The 15,470-nt window shown below is 38.6% G+C and overlaps 1 protein-coding gene across 2 annotated transcripts; it reads left to right on the top strand.

Moving 5' to 3' along the window:
* The first annotated feature begins 2,329 nt into the window (after nt 1–2,329).
* On the top strand, nt 2,330–14,937 carry LOC104601110 (methylsterol monooxygenase 2-2). Of its 2 annotated transcripts, none has more exons than XM_010264309.3 (7): nt 2,330–2,675; nt 3,710–3,847; nt 6,056–6,201; nt 6,377–6,496; nt 6,615–6,827; nt 6,930–7,010; nt 14,424–14,937. In XM_010264309.3, exons 1-7 carry the CDS (start codon nt 2,646–2,648, stop codon nt 14,503–14,505), a joined length of 810 nt encoding a protein of 269 aa, XP_010262611.1. In that variant the 5' UTR covers nt 2,330–2,645; the 3' UTR covers nt 14,506–14,937. The 2 variants fall into 2 exon arrangements, with proteins under 2 accessions (XP_010262611.1, XP_010262610.1); XM_010264308.3 differs by having other exon boundaries at nt 2,451–2,675; nt 6,594–6,827.
* Nucleotides 14,938–15,470: the final 533 nt, after the last annotated feature.

Here is a 15,470-nt window from a genome sequence, read left to right as displayed (position 1 = left end):
CTAGAAATCCTAGCTCCACCCTAAGGGTGGACTGAACTATAAAAACCCCTTTTTTTATATAATAATGCATGCATAAAACAAAATTTGCAAGTGAATGTTATTTTTGAACAAATACTATTAATTATTTTTTTTATTGTACCAATTGCTTATGGTTAATGGTCTAACAACTAAAACATTTCTTTTTGCCACTATAACAGTTATTGAAATGTCTATTGTTGATGAGGAGTGATTTGGCCACCAGTGACATTGTGGCACGTGGCACATCGGAGTCGTCTCATGAAACTTTAGAAGCACCTCGAACACACTTTGCCTGCCTTAACTATCCCGAAGCCATCTCGATAGGACCGACCTGCGGACATTTTGATAAGGTCAAGTTGGTGTAAGAGGTGATCCACCTTTGCTGACCTAACTGAGTCACAATTGGCGATCTGCTTGACGTGGTGGCTGACCTCCTTCAAGAGTGGGCTATCGTATTCGATTCCTTCGGGATTGCGTCACCTCACCGACGGAACTAACTTCCGCCCCGCCCACTTTGGAGGCAAATGAATAAGTTCTATCGCTTTACACAGAAGCCAATTTCAAGTGTAAAACCACATTCGAGCGAGGTGGGCCGATAAGCCATGTCCCCCCGAGTGATCTCGAACACGCTACGTGAAGCCCACCTTAACCTTCGTCTATATAAAGGCACCCCATTGAGCAGAGAAGGTATGCGTGATTTAGCATTTACATTGCTTTCTTGCTTTCTAGTATCCAAACACTCATTGCTAACTTAAGCATCGGAGTGCCCACTCTGGGTACTTTGACTTCTGTCTTCTTGCAACTTGGCCAGCTGACCTGGTTAGTTCAGCATCGAAACTATCCTCCGGCAAGGAGCACCAGATTGTGCACCATCAAATGCATTTCTACTTTAGTAATCGAGTCTAACAAGATAGTCAATACAATTAAGTTGAATTCCAATCTAAGTTCGTATTTGCTCCTCACACTAATCTTATAACATGTCCTGACTTTACATCGAGAATATGCTATGAGGTCAGTATGAGGAGCGCTTTTAAAGAGTAGGTGAAAACTTATCCCAATAATATGGGGTCAGCCACTTCAATCTTATCTCACCATTTAGGATGTCATATCATCATTAAATTACAAGTACTTAAATCATAGAAAACAATCTCATATATTTCCCTTAATTTTATTTGATTTTCTGATTTTTTTCTTTGTTTTTTCAAGTTTGGTGGATTTACTATAAATTTTTTTCTGTGTTTAAGGTTACTTTGGATTTTTATGTTTCAAGGTTTTGGAATCCCTCACAATGTCCACCATTCCCATAATTATGACTATAAAGTTATTTCGTCTAATTATTGACATCTAGAAAAAATGACCCAGAAACGGAATTGTTCTAGCCACCGGTTTCTAGGTCGACGGTTCGACCGTCCGGTTCGAAAAGACAATCCGTTTTGACAACTAAAATAAAAAAAAGAATAATTAAAAACAAAAAATGGCCAAAAACCATTGAACGGATCGACAGATCGATGGTTCGATCAACGGGTCGCTGACTGATTCAACAATTTTTGGCTAGGGATCAGATTTGGGGTAAAACGGAACCGGTTGCCTAGACGGTTCTTGAGCCAAACGGCCCCACCATCCAGGTCAATTAGGAATTCTTAATGTAAAACAAATGACAACTATGAAGTAGAACTCAAAAACTATTACTATATGATCATATTCTTTTATATGAAATACTTTAGTGAATCAATATTTAAAAACAGAACACGTGAAAATTTCTTTTAAGTGTTTATATGAATTTCCCACTAGTATGATGATTAACGAATACTTAAACCATTTTTTATTATTTTCACTCAAAACCATTTTCAATCTGTCCCCTCAACTTAGATGGTATTCATTGCATCCCAAAAATAAAAAAAAACAATCTCATATATTTTTCCCTTCATTTTATTATCTATTTGAGTTATTCCTAAGTTACACTGCATGACTTCTTTCCTAATTATATCCATTCTAGTTTTACCATTAATCCACAAAAGCATTCACGCCTGTTACCGATAATCTTGTTCCCTTGTCCTGGTCCATACAACATATCTCTACCCCATTTTATTTTAATTAATTTAAAATCAATTACATTTAATAAAGCTCGTACATCGCAAGGTTCCCTCGGTGGAGCTACTCGAGTTTTTTTCTTTTCTTTATTTTTTTGTCAAAGCATAAAAAGAAGACTGATCTACCATCATCCGCTAGCCACCTGGACCCTGCAGCGTTGTGGCTTTGAGATAACTGCCTGTGTTTTTTTAAGTAAGCCTTTTCTTAAGCCATTTTAAGCCTGAAACTACTTGTGTTTGGCGTGGGATATTATTATTAATAACAAAATGTTATTATAGAAGGGCGAAAAAAATAAAAACACAAAATTGCCCTTCTTCACATGGACAGTCTGTCACGGCCGTGGGATGGTGGTGTGTCTCGACTAGAAGTCTCGAACCCAGATATAGGGCTCACACACTTCCACTTTCTTCATCTCGCTTTGTTCCCTCCACTTCTTTTTTTATTTCTTTCTTCCTTTTTTTTTTCATCTTCCTCTCGAATCTTCTTTCGTTCTCTGTCATCACGCGCCGGAGGTCGAGCTCTCCCCGCCGGTATTAATGGCATCTCTTCTGGAATCTTGCTGGCTGGTACTGATTCTACGTACACTACATCTCTGTAATTTCGTGGTTTAAATTCTGCGTTTCTTTATTTGTTTACTGCATCTCTTTCCATGGATTTTTTTATATGCTTCTCTTTCTTTTTCCGTTTCTCTCTTTCTATGATTATATGATATGACATTGTTGGTCCCGGATCCGTGGATGTCTTGGCTTTATGCAAAAACGACTATTCTCGTTTAATCTTGTCATATTCTTGAGTTGGAAATGCAGGGTGGTTTGATTGATTTTCTTTGAATTTTTTATTGTATCCTATTTTTTTTTGCTGAGATATGATTCTGATTCAAGTGTGGATTGCGAGTTCTGGACCTTTTTGGAAGCTTTAGAGATTCGAATGGTTTTTTAAACTGTAATCAGGAATACTGTAAGGGATGTTTTTCTCAGTATCAACTAATACTGTAATAGTCGCAGCTCGGTTTTGAATTATACGTAGATTATGTAAAAGTAATGTCTTAAACATGAAATAAGATCTTTCGATTCTGTTGACACGTTTGTCAATCTGCATGGTGTGGTAAGCAATTTTATTCTGACCAATACTGGTCATTTTGCTCTAATAAGCAAATTAATTAATTGTTTTGACCTCGTTTTTATTTTTATTTACTTTTTTTTGCTTTCCTTTCTTCTGAGCTCTTCTCAATGTAAAACTGTAATGATGTTACTTGGAAAATACTTGCAAGTACTGATCCTCTATACTGATCATCTTGAATTCTTTTTGAACATTCAGTTTTTCTCCCTTGTATTGCAAAGTATTTTTCTTTTTTCGTTTTTTTATTTTGCCTTAAAAGCTTATATGGACCAATGGTAATGGTTTATCGAGGCTTGTCTACTACCTTTTTGGTGTTTTGTCCATGTCATGATTCCATACTGTCAGCGATGTTTTCTTGAGTTTGGCCTGAATGTCCCCCCTCTCTTCCTGTTTTCTATTTGAATGATATCATAACCCCATTTTCTGCGAGATAGCTTTGTTATCTAACTGTAAGACTTTTCTTTTTTGGTTTATGATGCAGTACCTGATCACTCATTTCAGTGATTTTCAACTGGCTTCTTTGGGAAGTTTCATTCTTCATGAGAGTGTCTTTTTCTTATCAGGACTTCCTTTTATATATCTTGAAAGGGCAGGATACCTGAGCAAATACAAAATTCAGGTGCTTTCTCCTCTCTTAGCTTTCTCAATGGTGAACAAGAAAATGAAAATCCGAGTTTCAATATCTTTGTTTAAGACATCCTGTGGAGTTATACTTTATCAGAGACACAAGGAGGGTTGGTACAGCTGTCCAGTTTGGAGGGGATTTCTCTATTATACTGTGCCTTAGTATTGACAATTTGGTGTGCATCCGCCGTTTTGTGCATGCTATGCATCCCATTTACCATCCACACCTGTGCACCATGGGTGTATGGGCAGTACCATCTATATGTATCATAAAACAGGATGTGTTTTACAGGTGGCTACATACACAGAAGTTGAGGCTACTCTGGCTCTTAGAATGAGAACTTGCATCATGTTACTGCAATTGTGAAATATTGGATTTCAACAGTCTCTACAGTCTTTTTCTAGTCAGAGCTTGTTTTCATTAACTGCAATATGCAAACATAATTTGTGCAAAATGACATACATTTCTTTACATTGATATCTGTGATATCTGGATACGGCAAGGAAATTTTTGGTTCTGGATAAGTTGTCAGATATGATATTTACACTAAAAATTGAAGTATCTACACAGTGTCGTCCATGTATGGGTATTTGGGTATCATAGATTGATATTGCTCCTGTTCATTATGTGACTCTTATAGTCAAATGTTAGCATAGTCTGATCTCTTATACCGTTGGAATTTATTTAAAAAATGGCCTATGCATTCCTTAAGGTTGTGTTTGGTTTGAAGGAAAAAGTAGGGAAAGGAAGGGAAACCTATACAAGGTTTGTAAAGGTTTCCTTACATTTCCCTTCCTTTCCCTACCTTTTCCTTCAAACCAAACATAGCCTAACTAAACTTGTAGTGATATGTTCATATACATGCTGCCAGTTTATTTTCAATTACCTTGCAAATTCTGAAGCAAAAGGTTGTTGGAAGTTCATAGGATTCTTCTTCAGTGATTCCATCACTGTTGCTTTCCCTACCTTTTCCTTCAAACCAAACATAGCCTAACTAAACTTGTAGTGATATGTTCATATACATGCTGCCAGTTTATTTTCAATTACCTTGCAAATTCTGAAGCAAAAGGTTGTTGGAAGTTCATAGAACTCTTCTTCATTGATTCCATCACTGTTGTTTCATTGTTAGATGCCATTTGTTGTATGCTTGACTTTGCTTTAATGTCCATAAAGTGAAAGTTTCATATCCAAATTCCAGGGAGCAGGGATATGGCTAATGTTTTGGAATTATGTGTTCTCATTTTAATATCATTGTCATTTTATTCTTCTATATTTTTTATTTTTAAGTATAATTTAATTTGATATGTAACAATGTCCAGTATAAAACACGTGTACACACATAATATAGACATGATTCTTGAGGATACCCAAAGGATTTGGTTTTCCTTCTCTATTTCCATTCAGAAAAAAATATAAAGAAATACATAGAAGAAAGGTCTATCACTCTATGTTGAGTTCATACACAAAAATTTCCACATCTCAAGGTGGCAAGGTCAGGACCAATTACCAAAGTAGGAAGGTTAGACAAGATAAAGATCATCAAGTGCCGATTTCAATGGGGCTGGCCATTGCTTCCAGTTATCCCTGCCCCAAACTAAATGATATCACTCCTGGTAAACCACTTGATATTACTTGGTTTCGTGGTTCTTTGTGGTATGGTTTCTCTATTCTCTGCTTAGAAGTTAGGAATGTCTAACCACCAAAGATCATCTGGTGGAAATTCCTGCAAGTCCTTTTAATCTATTTGACAAAGGGACCATTGCTTGGTGCAGTGGTAAAATCTTGGGCCAATGAGTATGAAAGTATGAGTTCAAGTTTGGGAGTGGCCACTTTGTGCAAACTGCACAAAATGCGAAAGGTTAGGTCCATATCCAGTACACTCCTCCCAACATTCTGGATAGTTGAGACCAACATTGGATAATGGTCCTTTTATTAGTTTACCATGTGGACAGGGTCGATGGTGCCATATTCCAAACCTGTCTTTTTAATCATTGCTTTATCAATTAAAGCATTGCTGGAAGTATTCCATCCTTTTACTGCTTCAAGATGTCCTTTGCTTTTATCAAACATTGTCCTACATTAAATAAGTTAAGAAGGGATTTGATTCAGGATGTGAATTGCAATGTGCTGTTCTGGTAATAGAAGGGGATTCCTCTTGCTTGAACTATATTGGTTAATCTAATAAGTTGTGGTTATCTGCAGTCCAAAAATAACACCCCTGCTGCTCAGGAGAAATGTATTACCCGCCTATTGCTATATCATTTTGGCGTGAATTTACCTGTCATGGTTCTTTCCTATCCTGTCTTCAGATACATGGGCATGCGAAGTACTCTGCCGTTGCCGTCCTGGTATTTTCAGGTTCTTTAGATGATAAAGCTTCAATTTCCAAACATTTTGCAGTTATTCATGCTTATTATTTTAAACAAGCTGCGTTCGTTCCTTTTAATGCCTTCTCTGTTTTCCCCTGATGTGTAGTTAGCATTATCCTGTTTGGAGTGACTATAGGTGTTTATGGTTCTTCAGGAAAGTTGTATTGCTGCAAATTTTATTCTACTTCATCCTTGAAGACTTTGTGTTCTATTGGGGGCACAGAATATTACATACAAAATGGTTGTACAAGCATGTTCACAGTATCCATCATGAGTAAGCGAAATAGATATGTTTAGTTAAAAAATTTAACAAAACTTCATTCTTCTAAAAATAACTTTGATTCAGTTCCTCCTCCATCAATCTCTTATAGGTTGATTTGTCTCATGACCAGATATGCTACTCCATTTGGACTGACTTCTGAGTATGCTCACCCTGCTGAGATATTATTCCTTGGATTTGCAACCATTGTTGGCCCTGCTATCACTGGGCCTCATCTATTCACTTTGTGGTTGTGGATGATATTAAGAGTCTTGGAGACAGTTGAGGCACACTGTGGGTACCATTTCCCCTGGAGCCCTTCAAATTTTTTTCCTTTATATGGAGGGTGAGTTGCCATTATCTCCTTGTTGCTTTAGTTTGGGGCATGTTTGTTTGTATCATTTACTAACTTTTTATGCCTGAAAACATTTGTTGCAAAATTTCACAGAGCTGATTTTCATGACTATCATCATCGAATACTTTATACTAAATCTGGCAACTACTCATCAACTTTTATTTACATGGATTGGTAAGTTCTTTCAGCCTCTGTCTTGTTACTATTTCATACCATACTTGTTATGGTAAATGTGTTATTTGGTCTTTTTTCCTTCTATCCATGCAATATTTTTTTTACTATTAAATATCTGCGATAATTCTTCTGTTAACTTATTGTTATTTATACTTTGTTTGACACATTTTGTATTTGTGTTTTCTGGTGATTCATTGGAAACACATTAATATATATTTTTTGGAAATAGGTTATATTTGTGAATTGTGGTGGTTCTTTTTTTTTTTTTTTTGATTTACTGATTACTGGAATGCAAGATAGTGTGATTCTACATTGCTTTTTAATTCTGGAATTTGGATTATGGTTGATATAGAGTTTATGTGCTAGGGGCCATTGGCCTATTGCATAGTGTAATGATAAAACCGTGGGCTAGCAAGCAAAACAGCACAGGTTTGAGTCTCAGAATGGCCACTTTGTGCCAAAAAAGCCAAAGGTTAGGTCTGTATCCAGCCCACCACTCCTAAGACCCCAAAAAACGGGGACCCCCATTGTGTAATGGCCTCTATAGAGTATGCATTTACTCGATCTGTTACCAGGATTTGTGAACACCATTTAGATCTGTGTGAAGTAAACACTATCTTTGTTCTTTGTATAACCTGTGGCAAATAATGATAATTTATGGGGACAAGGAAATGGTCCAAGAACTCTTGTGAACTCTGTAAGTTCTGCAGACATTCTTTTCCTCAGTTGTTCCATCCAAGGATTCGGTTTCTGTAGAAATGCACCATTATATAGAGTTCAGTAGTTCACTTTAGACCAAACACACTATGATGTGTATAAAAGTTTTTTGTCAACTTCTGCATAGGCAAGAGTTAGAAATTGAATGACTAGGCTGATTAGGGGAAAATACTTCTTAGTCAGAAAATTCTTGCAAATTTGTTATTTGAGAAATGTTTATCCATGTGGAGAATGGTCATGCTTACGAGGTTGTAGAAGAATCACATCTTGCATTGCTACTAGCAAACTCATATTGCCTATGAGACTCGTATAGAACTTCCTGAAGAATGTTGGAGGTCACAGTCAAGTCTGATTGCGCCTATACCAATTATTGCTGTCAAAGTCTAGGTAAAGCTTTATGAGAAGAAAGTACAGCTAAAGCTTCTCTGTAAGGTTTAACAACACAAACTTTTCAACAAATATGCAAACAACAGGAATAGGAAGTCTTATCTGTAAGCTTCAGGTGGATGATTGTGACTCATGAGATTGAGAACCCATAGTTAATCAAAGAAAAAATCCTTAATTTTTTTAACAGCTGATCCATTTTTGGACTCTTCTGGGCCTGGACCTGGAAAGTCTGCCCTCCTGATCCTAGCATGCATTCATGCATTGGGCTTCGTTGAGATCTCTTGTAACTCAAGCCCAAGGTTCCTATAACAGACATGCATTTTTGATGATACTATGATAGGCTCGTATGGACACAAAGCCACACACACATACAGGAGTGGATCTGTTAAAGCTAGTAACATCATAGGTTTGTGCCATGTCTCTACAAAACTTGAAAACTCTCGAGGTGTTGTTGGCAGGTGGAGCAAACCTATGATGTACCTAGCATTGTTTGTTACTAGCAGATCCGGACTCCACATGTACATATGGTGACAACCAAATTTGCTCAAATTCCTGAGACCGGTTTGCCAGACACTATGACAAAGAGCCTAGTCAAGAAGAAGATCCCTGCAAATTCGATTGGAGTTGTGTCAATGGGTTTGAGCTCAGGGCTGGGATCCAAAGGCCATGGAGACATGCTTCTTTATATCTGTCTGGATCTACTGAAGATAGCAGTTTGGACCCTGATCTTGTGGTCACTTGTTGGTCTATTATCTTTGACAGTCAAGTTTGGACGTTCAATCGACTGGGGAGATTTCGTAAAGCATTAAGATGGTGTCCGGCATTGGGTCTCTTGAAACAGATATAAGGCTCTCAGCTGGAACTACTGATAAGTCGAAAGATACTAATGGTGGGGATAATGTTATTGTTGGGATGGTGAACTGGGTTGATGATAGGTTGAAGGAGGTTTTGGATTTGGATAACTCATGGACTTGTTTTGAGGTGGTGATTGTAAGGGTGGGAGTGGACTGGGGACGCAAGAGGAGGGTTGACTGCAAAGTTGAAAGGGTAGATACATCCAGAATTTGTGATGAGTACCAGGACGGCGTAGTCAAAGAAGGTTGTTTTACAGAAGCAGCTTTGGAGGGAGGGGTTTTTGTGCCTGGAGACATGCTTGTGAGAAGGGACTAACCTAAGTCTGGGATACAGGCCTATAGTAGGAAGAAGTATAGGACAAAACCTTGGAGGATAAAGACACTTCAGATGAAGATTGTGAGGAGGATGGTGACCTAGAGGAAGATACCATGATTGATGAAACTTGTATGGTGGGAAATTCAGTTGATTTGGAAGTAGTTGTGAATACTGAAGTTAAAGTTAGTAAAATTATGGGTTTATTCTTTTTTGGGAGGGTAGGAGATTGCAAGAAAGGCTTTCGGAGAGTTGAAAAAGAAGTTTCAGTAAGCATAGTCCCAGGAGCAATTTGGTAGTAGGGGGTGACCAAGGTTTACAGGTTTTGGATGACTCTGTTAAAATCGATGGCCAAGAAAGTGTTTACAAAGTAGCTCTAGTTGTGAAAGATGTCCTGGTTAAAGATCTTGATGTCAGGGGTGAGGCAAGTGCTAAGGAGATATTGGTAGTCTGTGATAGGAAGGATCCGGAATTGATACCTAATGCGGCAAAAAGATTTAAAAGGCAGAAAAGTCAAAGGGTTGTGCAAATTTCTAAGGTCTTTTGATATAGGGGTTTATTTGGTATTGCTCTGAACAAGAAGGTAAAGAAGGTTAAGAAGGGGATCAAGAAAATTACAGTGGAGTTGAGAAGTTGGAATAGCTGTGCTGAAGGTGTGGGTTGGCACATAGTTCAAGGTTGCCGGTTTCTTGTCTGGTTCTTCTTGTAGTTCTAGGTGGGGTTTTTGGACTTTTTAGGGTGATGTCTTATCACTGTACTGTACTGTCTTTTTTTATTTTACTATTTTTTCCTTTTTACGATTTCTATCTTCAAAAGATTGATATACGTACAATATTTATACATAATGTATGTAGATATTTACACTATGTACTAATACATAGTTGGCTTGAGCCATTTAGACAAGCACACTACATGTTTCTTTTAATCCTCTAAACTGGATTGTACAACCTGAAGAAACAATCCCACCCAGGTCTGCCTGAGTCAGAACCAACCTGATTTGTTTGGATTGGGTTGGACCTACACTACATCACCCTAATTCTGTACTAGCCTGCCCAAGTTGCATCCCTGGCTGGATATAAGCACCTAGCAATTTGAAACATGCATTGATGCTTTAACTTCACATGCTTATGACACACTATCTGTGTGTGTGTGTGTGGACGCGCCTGTTTGCATGATAGTGTGGCACTGGAAATCCAAACTGTTGACTCATTAACCATGATCGTGATCAATGGTGGGTGATGAAATGACTGTCTGTAGTACATTTATCAAAAAAAAAAAAGACTGTCTGTAGCACTTAGTTCCCATCCTTACTACTAACTCTGGCAATTTTTGAATGGACCAACCCATTTGACCTACAGCCTGGTTCCAAAGCAGGTACAGTTTCCTAAAAAAATTATAATGTTATATAAGAATATATATCATGTATATACATATACATACATATGAATGTATATATAAAATGAGAGAAAGTAGACTAAGATGGTTTAGTGACATGCATAGAAGACCTTTGTCAGCACCTGTAAGAAGCAGCAACCTGTTGCAAGTTGAAGGGGCTAGAAGGGCTAGGGGTAAACCAGAAAGGATATGGGTCGAAGTAGTAAGAAATAATTTGAGAACTCATAATTTAACAATTGATATGGCTTTAAGCAGAACAGAATGGTGATACACAACCCTATATAATTGGGTTAAGCAAGGTTTTAAAAACTGACTTGGAACCGGAACTGTTTTGGCCACCAATTTTTGGGTCGACAGTTTCAATCATCCAGTTCGAACGGACAGCCCATTCCAACTTAAAAAAGTAAAATAAAAAATGGCCAAAAACTGTTGAATGGGTAGACAGTTCGACCGCTTGGGTCAGTGGGTCGCTGACCAAATCAATGGTTTTGGCCAAGATTTCAACTCAATGAACTGCAGCTTTTGGGTTGGCATAATCTGGGGAGTGCGAGTTGGTTGGTGTGGGGATTGCCAAATATTTGCATCTCTGACATGGTGAAGCTCTATTCTGCCTGGTTTTTGACGATGAGCCTTTCCATTTCTTTTTCTTTTAGGATTTCCTTGCCTGATTGCTCCAGTGTCTCATGTGTCACTGATGAGAAATCGCTATAGTGGTTTGTAACAGAAACGCAACATCTTAGTTTGAAGATGATAAATAATAGAAGGGTACATTTGGGATTTAAAAAAAATTAATGGGCATGTGAAACAGTCATGAATGTTTCCTTAACAGATTGCCTATTTGTGTTATGTGGGGTCATCATATAAGGTATATATAAGTTGGTTTTAAAAGTTCAGGGTACTTTTAAGTAGATTCCGAAATATACAGGGTATATATAAGTAATTATTAAGCTCCGATGTTGTGTGTAATCTATTTTAGTAGTACACACTCACCAACCTTTGATTTGTAGTGCTTAATTACTTGGTTGGTGGAAATACACATGGTTCTGATGTGGGTGCCGGCAGCAGCAACAGTAATTTAGTGCAGCAGCAGCAGTAATTTAGTGTTCTCAGCAGCAGCAATTTAGTGTTCTCATCCTATCTTATCTATTCAGTATTCTTACCTTATCTGCTTTCAGTAGAAGGGATTAGTAGGAGTCTTATCTATTCAGTGTTCTTATCTTATCAGTTCAGTAGTATGGATTAGTAGGGAGTTATCTTATCTTATCAGTTCAGTAGGATAGATTAAGGGAGTCTTATCTTATCTTATCAGTTCAGTAGGATAGATTAAGGAAGTCTTATCTTATCTTATCAGTTCAGTCTTATCTTATCAGTTTAATAGGATAGAGTAGTAGATTAGCAAGGAGTCCTCCTAAAAGTAGGATTCTACCTCTTGTAATCTCCTATTTAAGGAGCTGATATTATTCAATAAAGGTATCGAAAATTTCAGTTAAGAAAGAGAGCAAAGAAGAGTTGGTGATCTCTTGAACAAATCACCTTTTAGGGCGGCAAGATAGGTTCTTCAAGAAAAGGGAGGAACAAGGGAAAACAGGAGGTTTTCCCCGTGGATCGACCCATGACGAGATCCTATTTCTCGGGCCCATAACAACTTGGTATCAGAGCAAGGCGTTATGGGTGACCTTGAGCAGTTGAAGACTAGGGTTCAGGATCTGGAGCTCAAGATCGTGGAAAACAGCACGGAGGTGCGCGAGATCAAGGACGACGTCCGAGAATTAAGGCGCTTGATGGAATTGTACTTTTCCAGCAAGGAAAGGAACTTGGAAGGGGCTGCAACCACAATCGGCCGCCGACCAGACGTGGCAGAATCGTCGGGCGAGCAGTAGGTTGTTGCCCTAGCGCAGGTTAGCAACACCCAGAATGTCCCGATTAAGCAGGAATCCAGTGTCGTTGAGGTGTTGCAGAATCTTGGTATTGCATATCTTCAAGTTGTTGCAGGTGCTGGGGCAAGTGCTGGTGAAGGAGCTTGTATGCCTCATGTTGCGGCTGCAAATGTTGCAAAAGAGTGTTTGTTAGCTGCAGTCAGATCAGATCCTAGGGCTGCACATATCTGGGTGAATCTTGCTAATGCATACTATTTGGCTGGTGATCATAGAAGTGTTGGAAGGTGCCTGGAGAAGACAGCAAAACTGGAGCCTAATTGCATGTCAACTCGATATGCTGTTATGCTTCATCGTATCAAGGATGCAGAAAGGTCTCAAGATCCCACTGAACAACTTTCATGGGCTGCGAATGAAATGGTTTCAATACTCAGAGAAGGGGACTCTGCAACAATTGAGCTTCGGATAGCATGGGTAGGACTTGCCATGGTTCACAAGGCTCAGCATGAAATTGCAGCAACGTTTGGAACTGGACATAATGATTTGACGGAAGTGGAAGAGCAAGCTCTGTACACACTAAAGCAGGCAATAGAAGAGGATCCAGATGATGCGGTTCAGTGGCACCAGCTTGGCCTTCACAATCTTTGTACTCTACACTTCAAGACATCTCAAAAGTACCTTAAGGCTGCAGTTGGCCGCGGCAAAGAATGCATTTACGCATGGTCAAATCTTGGTATCTCACTACAGCTGTCTGAGGATGAACCCTCTTCATTGGAACCCGATCCAGGAGGGAAAAATCATTCCACCTATCCGGGATTCCTTTGACTGTGTTTCAAGACACCCATCCTGAATTCGAGCTTGAGGACAAGCTCGTAGTCCAGGAGGGGAGTATTCTCGGGCCCATAACAGGTTCCAACTTCCAATCTAATCCCAATAAAGGGTAAGGCCAGCTGTTGGGAAAAGCACCCATCCGTAGGCTTGAGGACTGCCTATGTGGTTCTACATTTTGGTCTGCATCCTTTTGTGGTATTGGTGCACAGACCAGAGAGGGTATCAGTTCGAATGCTCCTTAGGTGTACATTTTGCATGTCATGCATGATGCTTACAGAGATAATTAAATTCCGTCATGTAATTAGGTTATCAATACAGAAGGCATATCAGTTTGATGCTGTAGGGACTGTGGAACAAAGTTATGACATTCCGTCTTGCTGATGTATTCTCTTTTCTTTACTTTTTCTATTTTTTTGATTGGATGCTTTTCTGATCAGCTGATGTTTGAAAGTATTGAAAGCATTTCGTCTTTGTTAAGACAAGTTTAAAATGTTGAATGGGTGGGAGAATTTTAATCTATATTTTGACAACACTTAACATGGACTTATGTCCCTGTATCTAGAATCTAAGGCTCTAGATTGTGAAAGTGCTCGCTGCTGGTTTATGTTTTCTTAGTTACTCCTTGATGGAGGTATACAAAAAACTAGTTACTGATATCCACGTTACTTCTCTGAACTATTGATACTGGGCCAAAGGTGAGAAGAAAATTACCTTTCTTCCTTGTCTATTGCATGTGGAGAAGAAAAGAAAGTTACTTCCCTGTATATTTAAGCATGTACCTAAAGAGAGATTTCACATGTAGTGCTGGTATGCTTTCTTATCAGTCTACATCATTCCGTTTGTTTCGTTTCCTATTTTTCTCCCTAATCCTATTACTCCTGTTGAGTTTTTGATGGTGATCCATGAAACATTCTAAATTTTGTAGACATACCCTTTTCACATGGGCTATGATGCTGATGCTGAACAGCATTAAATCAATGATATTTGTTAATTGTCTTATTGACTAATCATTGGCTGGTGGGGTTCCTCTTTTATGCTTCAGGATATTTGGTACGGATAAGGGTTACCGAAAATTGAAGGAACTGCAGAATATTGGAGCTGAAGTTGGAAACAAATTGATGTAGGTAGTGAGGAGGGATATTTGACTGTCGTGATATCAGAGGATGATGAGTTTCTAGACAAAAGGCATCTCAAATGGTCTCTTTACTGCCTTACCTTTGCTCATCATCTCCTGCATTTTTTTGTTTAGCTGGTAGAAGGCAGGTTGTGGTTTTAGGTGTGCCATAATGTGGAATTCTTGTAAGGATTTGTTGTGGACATTTTGTGCTCTCCTCCTATTCCTGAAATGTATGGAAGCTGCTCCTTTAATTGTTCAGGCTTTCTGGGGGTGCTGATGGTTGAACCCAACTCCTATACATTGAACAGGTTTCAATACCGGATTTTCTCGAGGGCGATACTTATTCTGTTATATATTAATCTTGTTTTTGAATGTTGTACTGTTGAGGGCTGGCTTCCCTTTGATGATGATCCCCCAAATCCCAATCCCTTGTATTTTATACTCCTGAGTTTTCATAAATATTAAGAATTAAAAGACTGAAATACCTTACCAAAAACAAATTAGACTGAGATATGGAGATGTGCTACGGCCAACGTTAAGAGCAATTTTCTTATTATTTTACAATTTTTTCTCTATCAAGTACCAAGCCCACAACTTGAGCTGAGCAGTTAGAGATTTAGGATTAGCCGAACGCAGTGGCTGGTGGGCCGTGGAACCAATGATAATTTTCCACGCCAGTAATAAAATAAATGCGATCCACGATCCATGTATTTTATCACTGGCGTGGTCAGCGAAATCCCATATCGACCGGATGGAATCTGAATCAAAATCCCTTGCAATCAGAATCGGAACCATTCCCTTTATTTGGTTCAAACTAGAATTGAAATCGGAATCAAAATTGGTTGGAATGGATTTTCATTCTCAGGACGGGGGTGGAATGACCATTCTCTCACATAAGGGAATGCCATTCCATAAAAAATGAGAATGGGATTTTGATTCTCAACCAAGACCCTTATTCCTGCAAACCAAATG

The sequence above is a fragment of the Nelumbo nucifera genome, chromosome 2 (genome assembly GCF_055504915.1).
Source record: "Nelumbo nucifera cultivar China Antique chromosome 2, China Antique-T2T, whole genome shotgun sequence".
Classification (NCBI taxonomy): Eukaryota; Viridiplantae; Streptophyta; class Magnoliopsida; order Proteales; family Nelumbonaceae; genus Nelumbo; species Nelumbo nucifera.
Note: the sequence above shows the minus strand (reverse complement) of the source record. Positions and strands in the feature narration are given on the sequence as shown.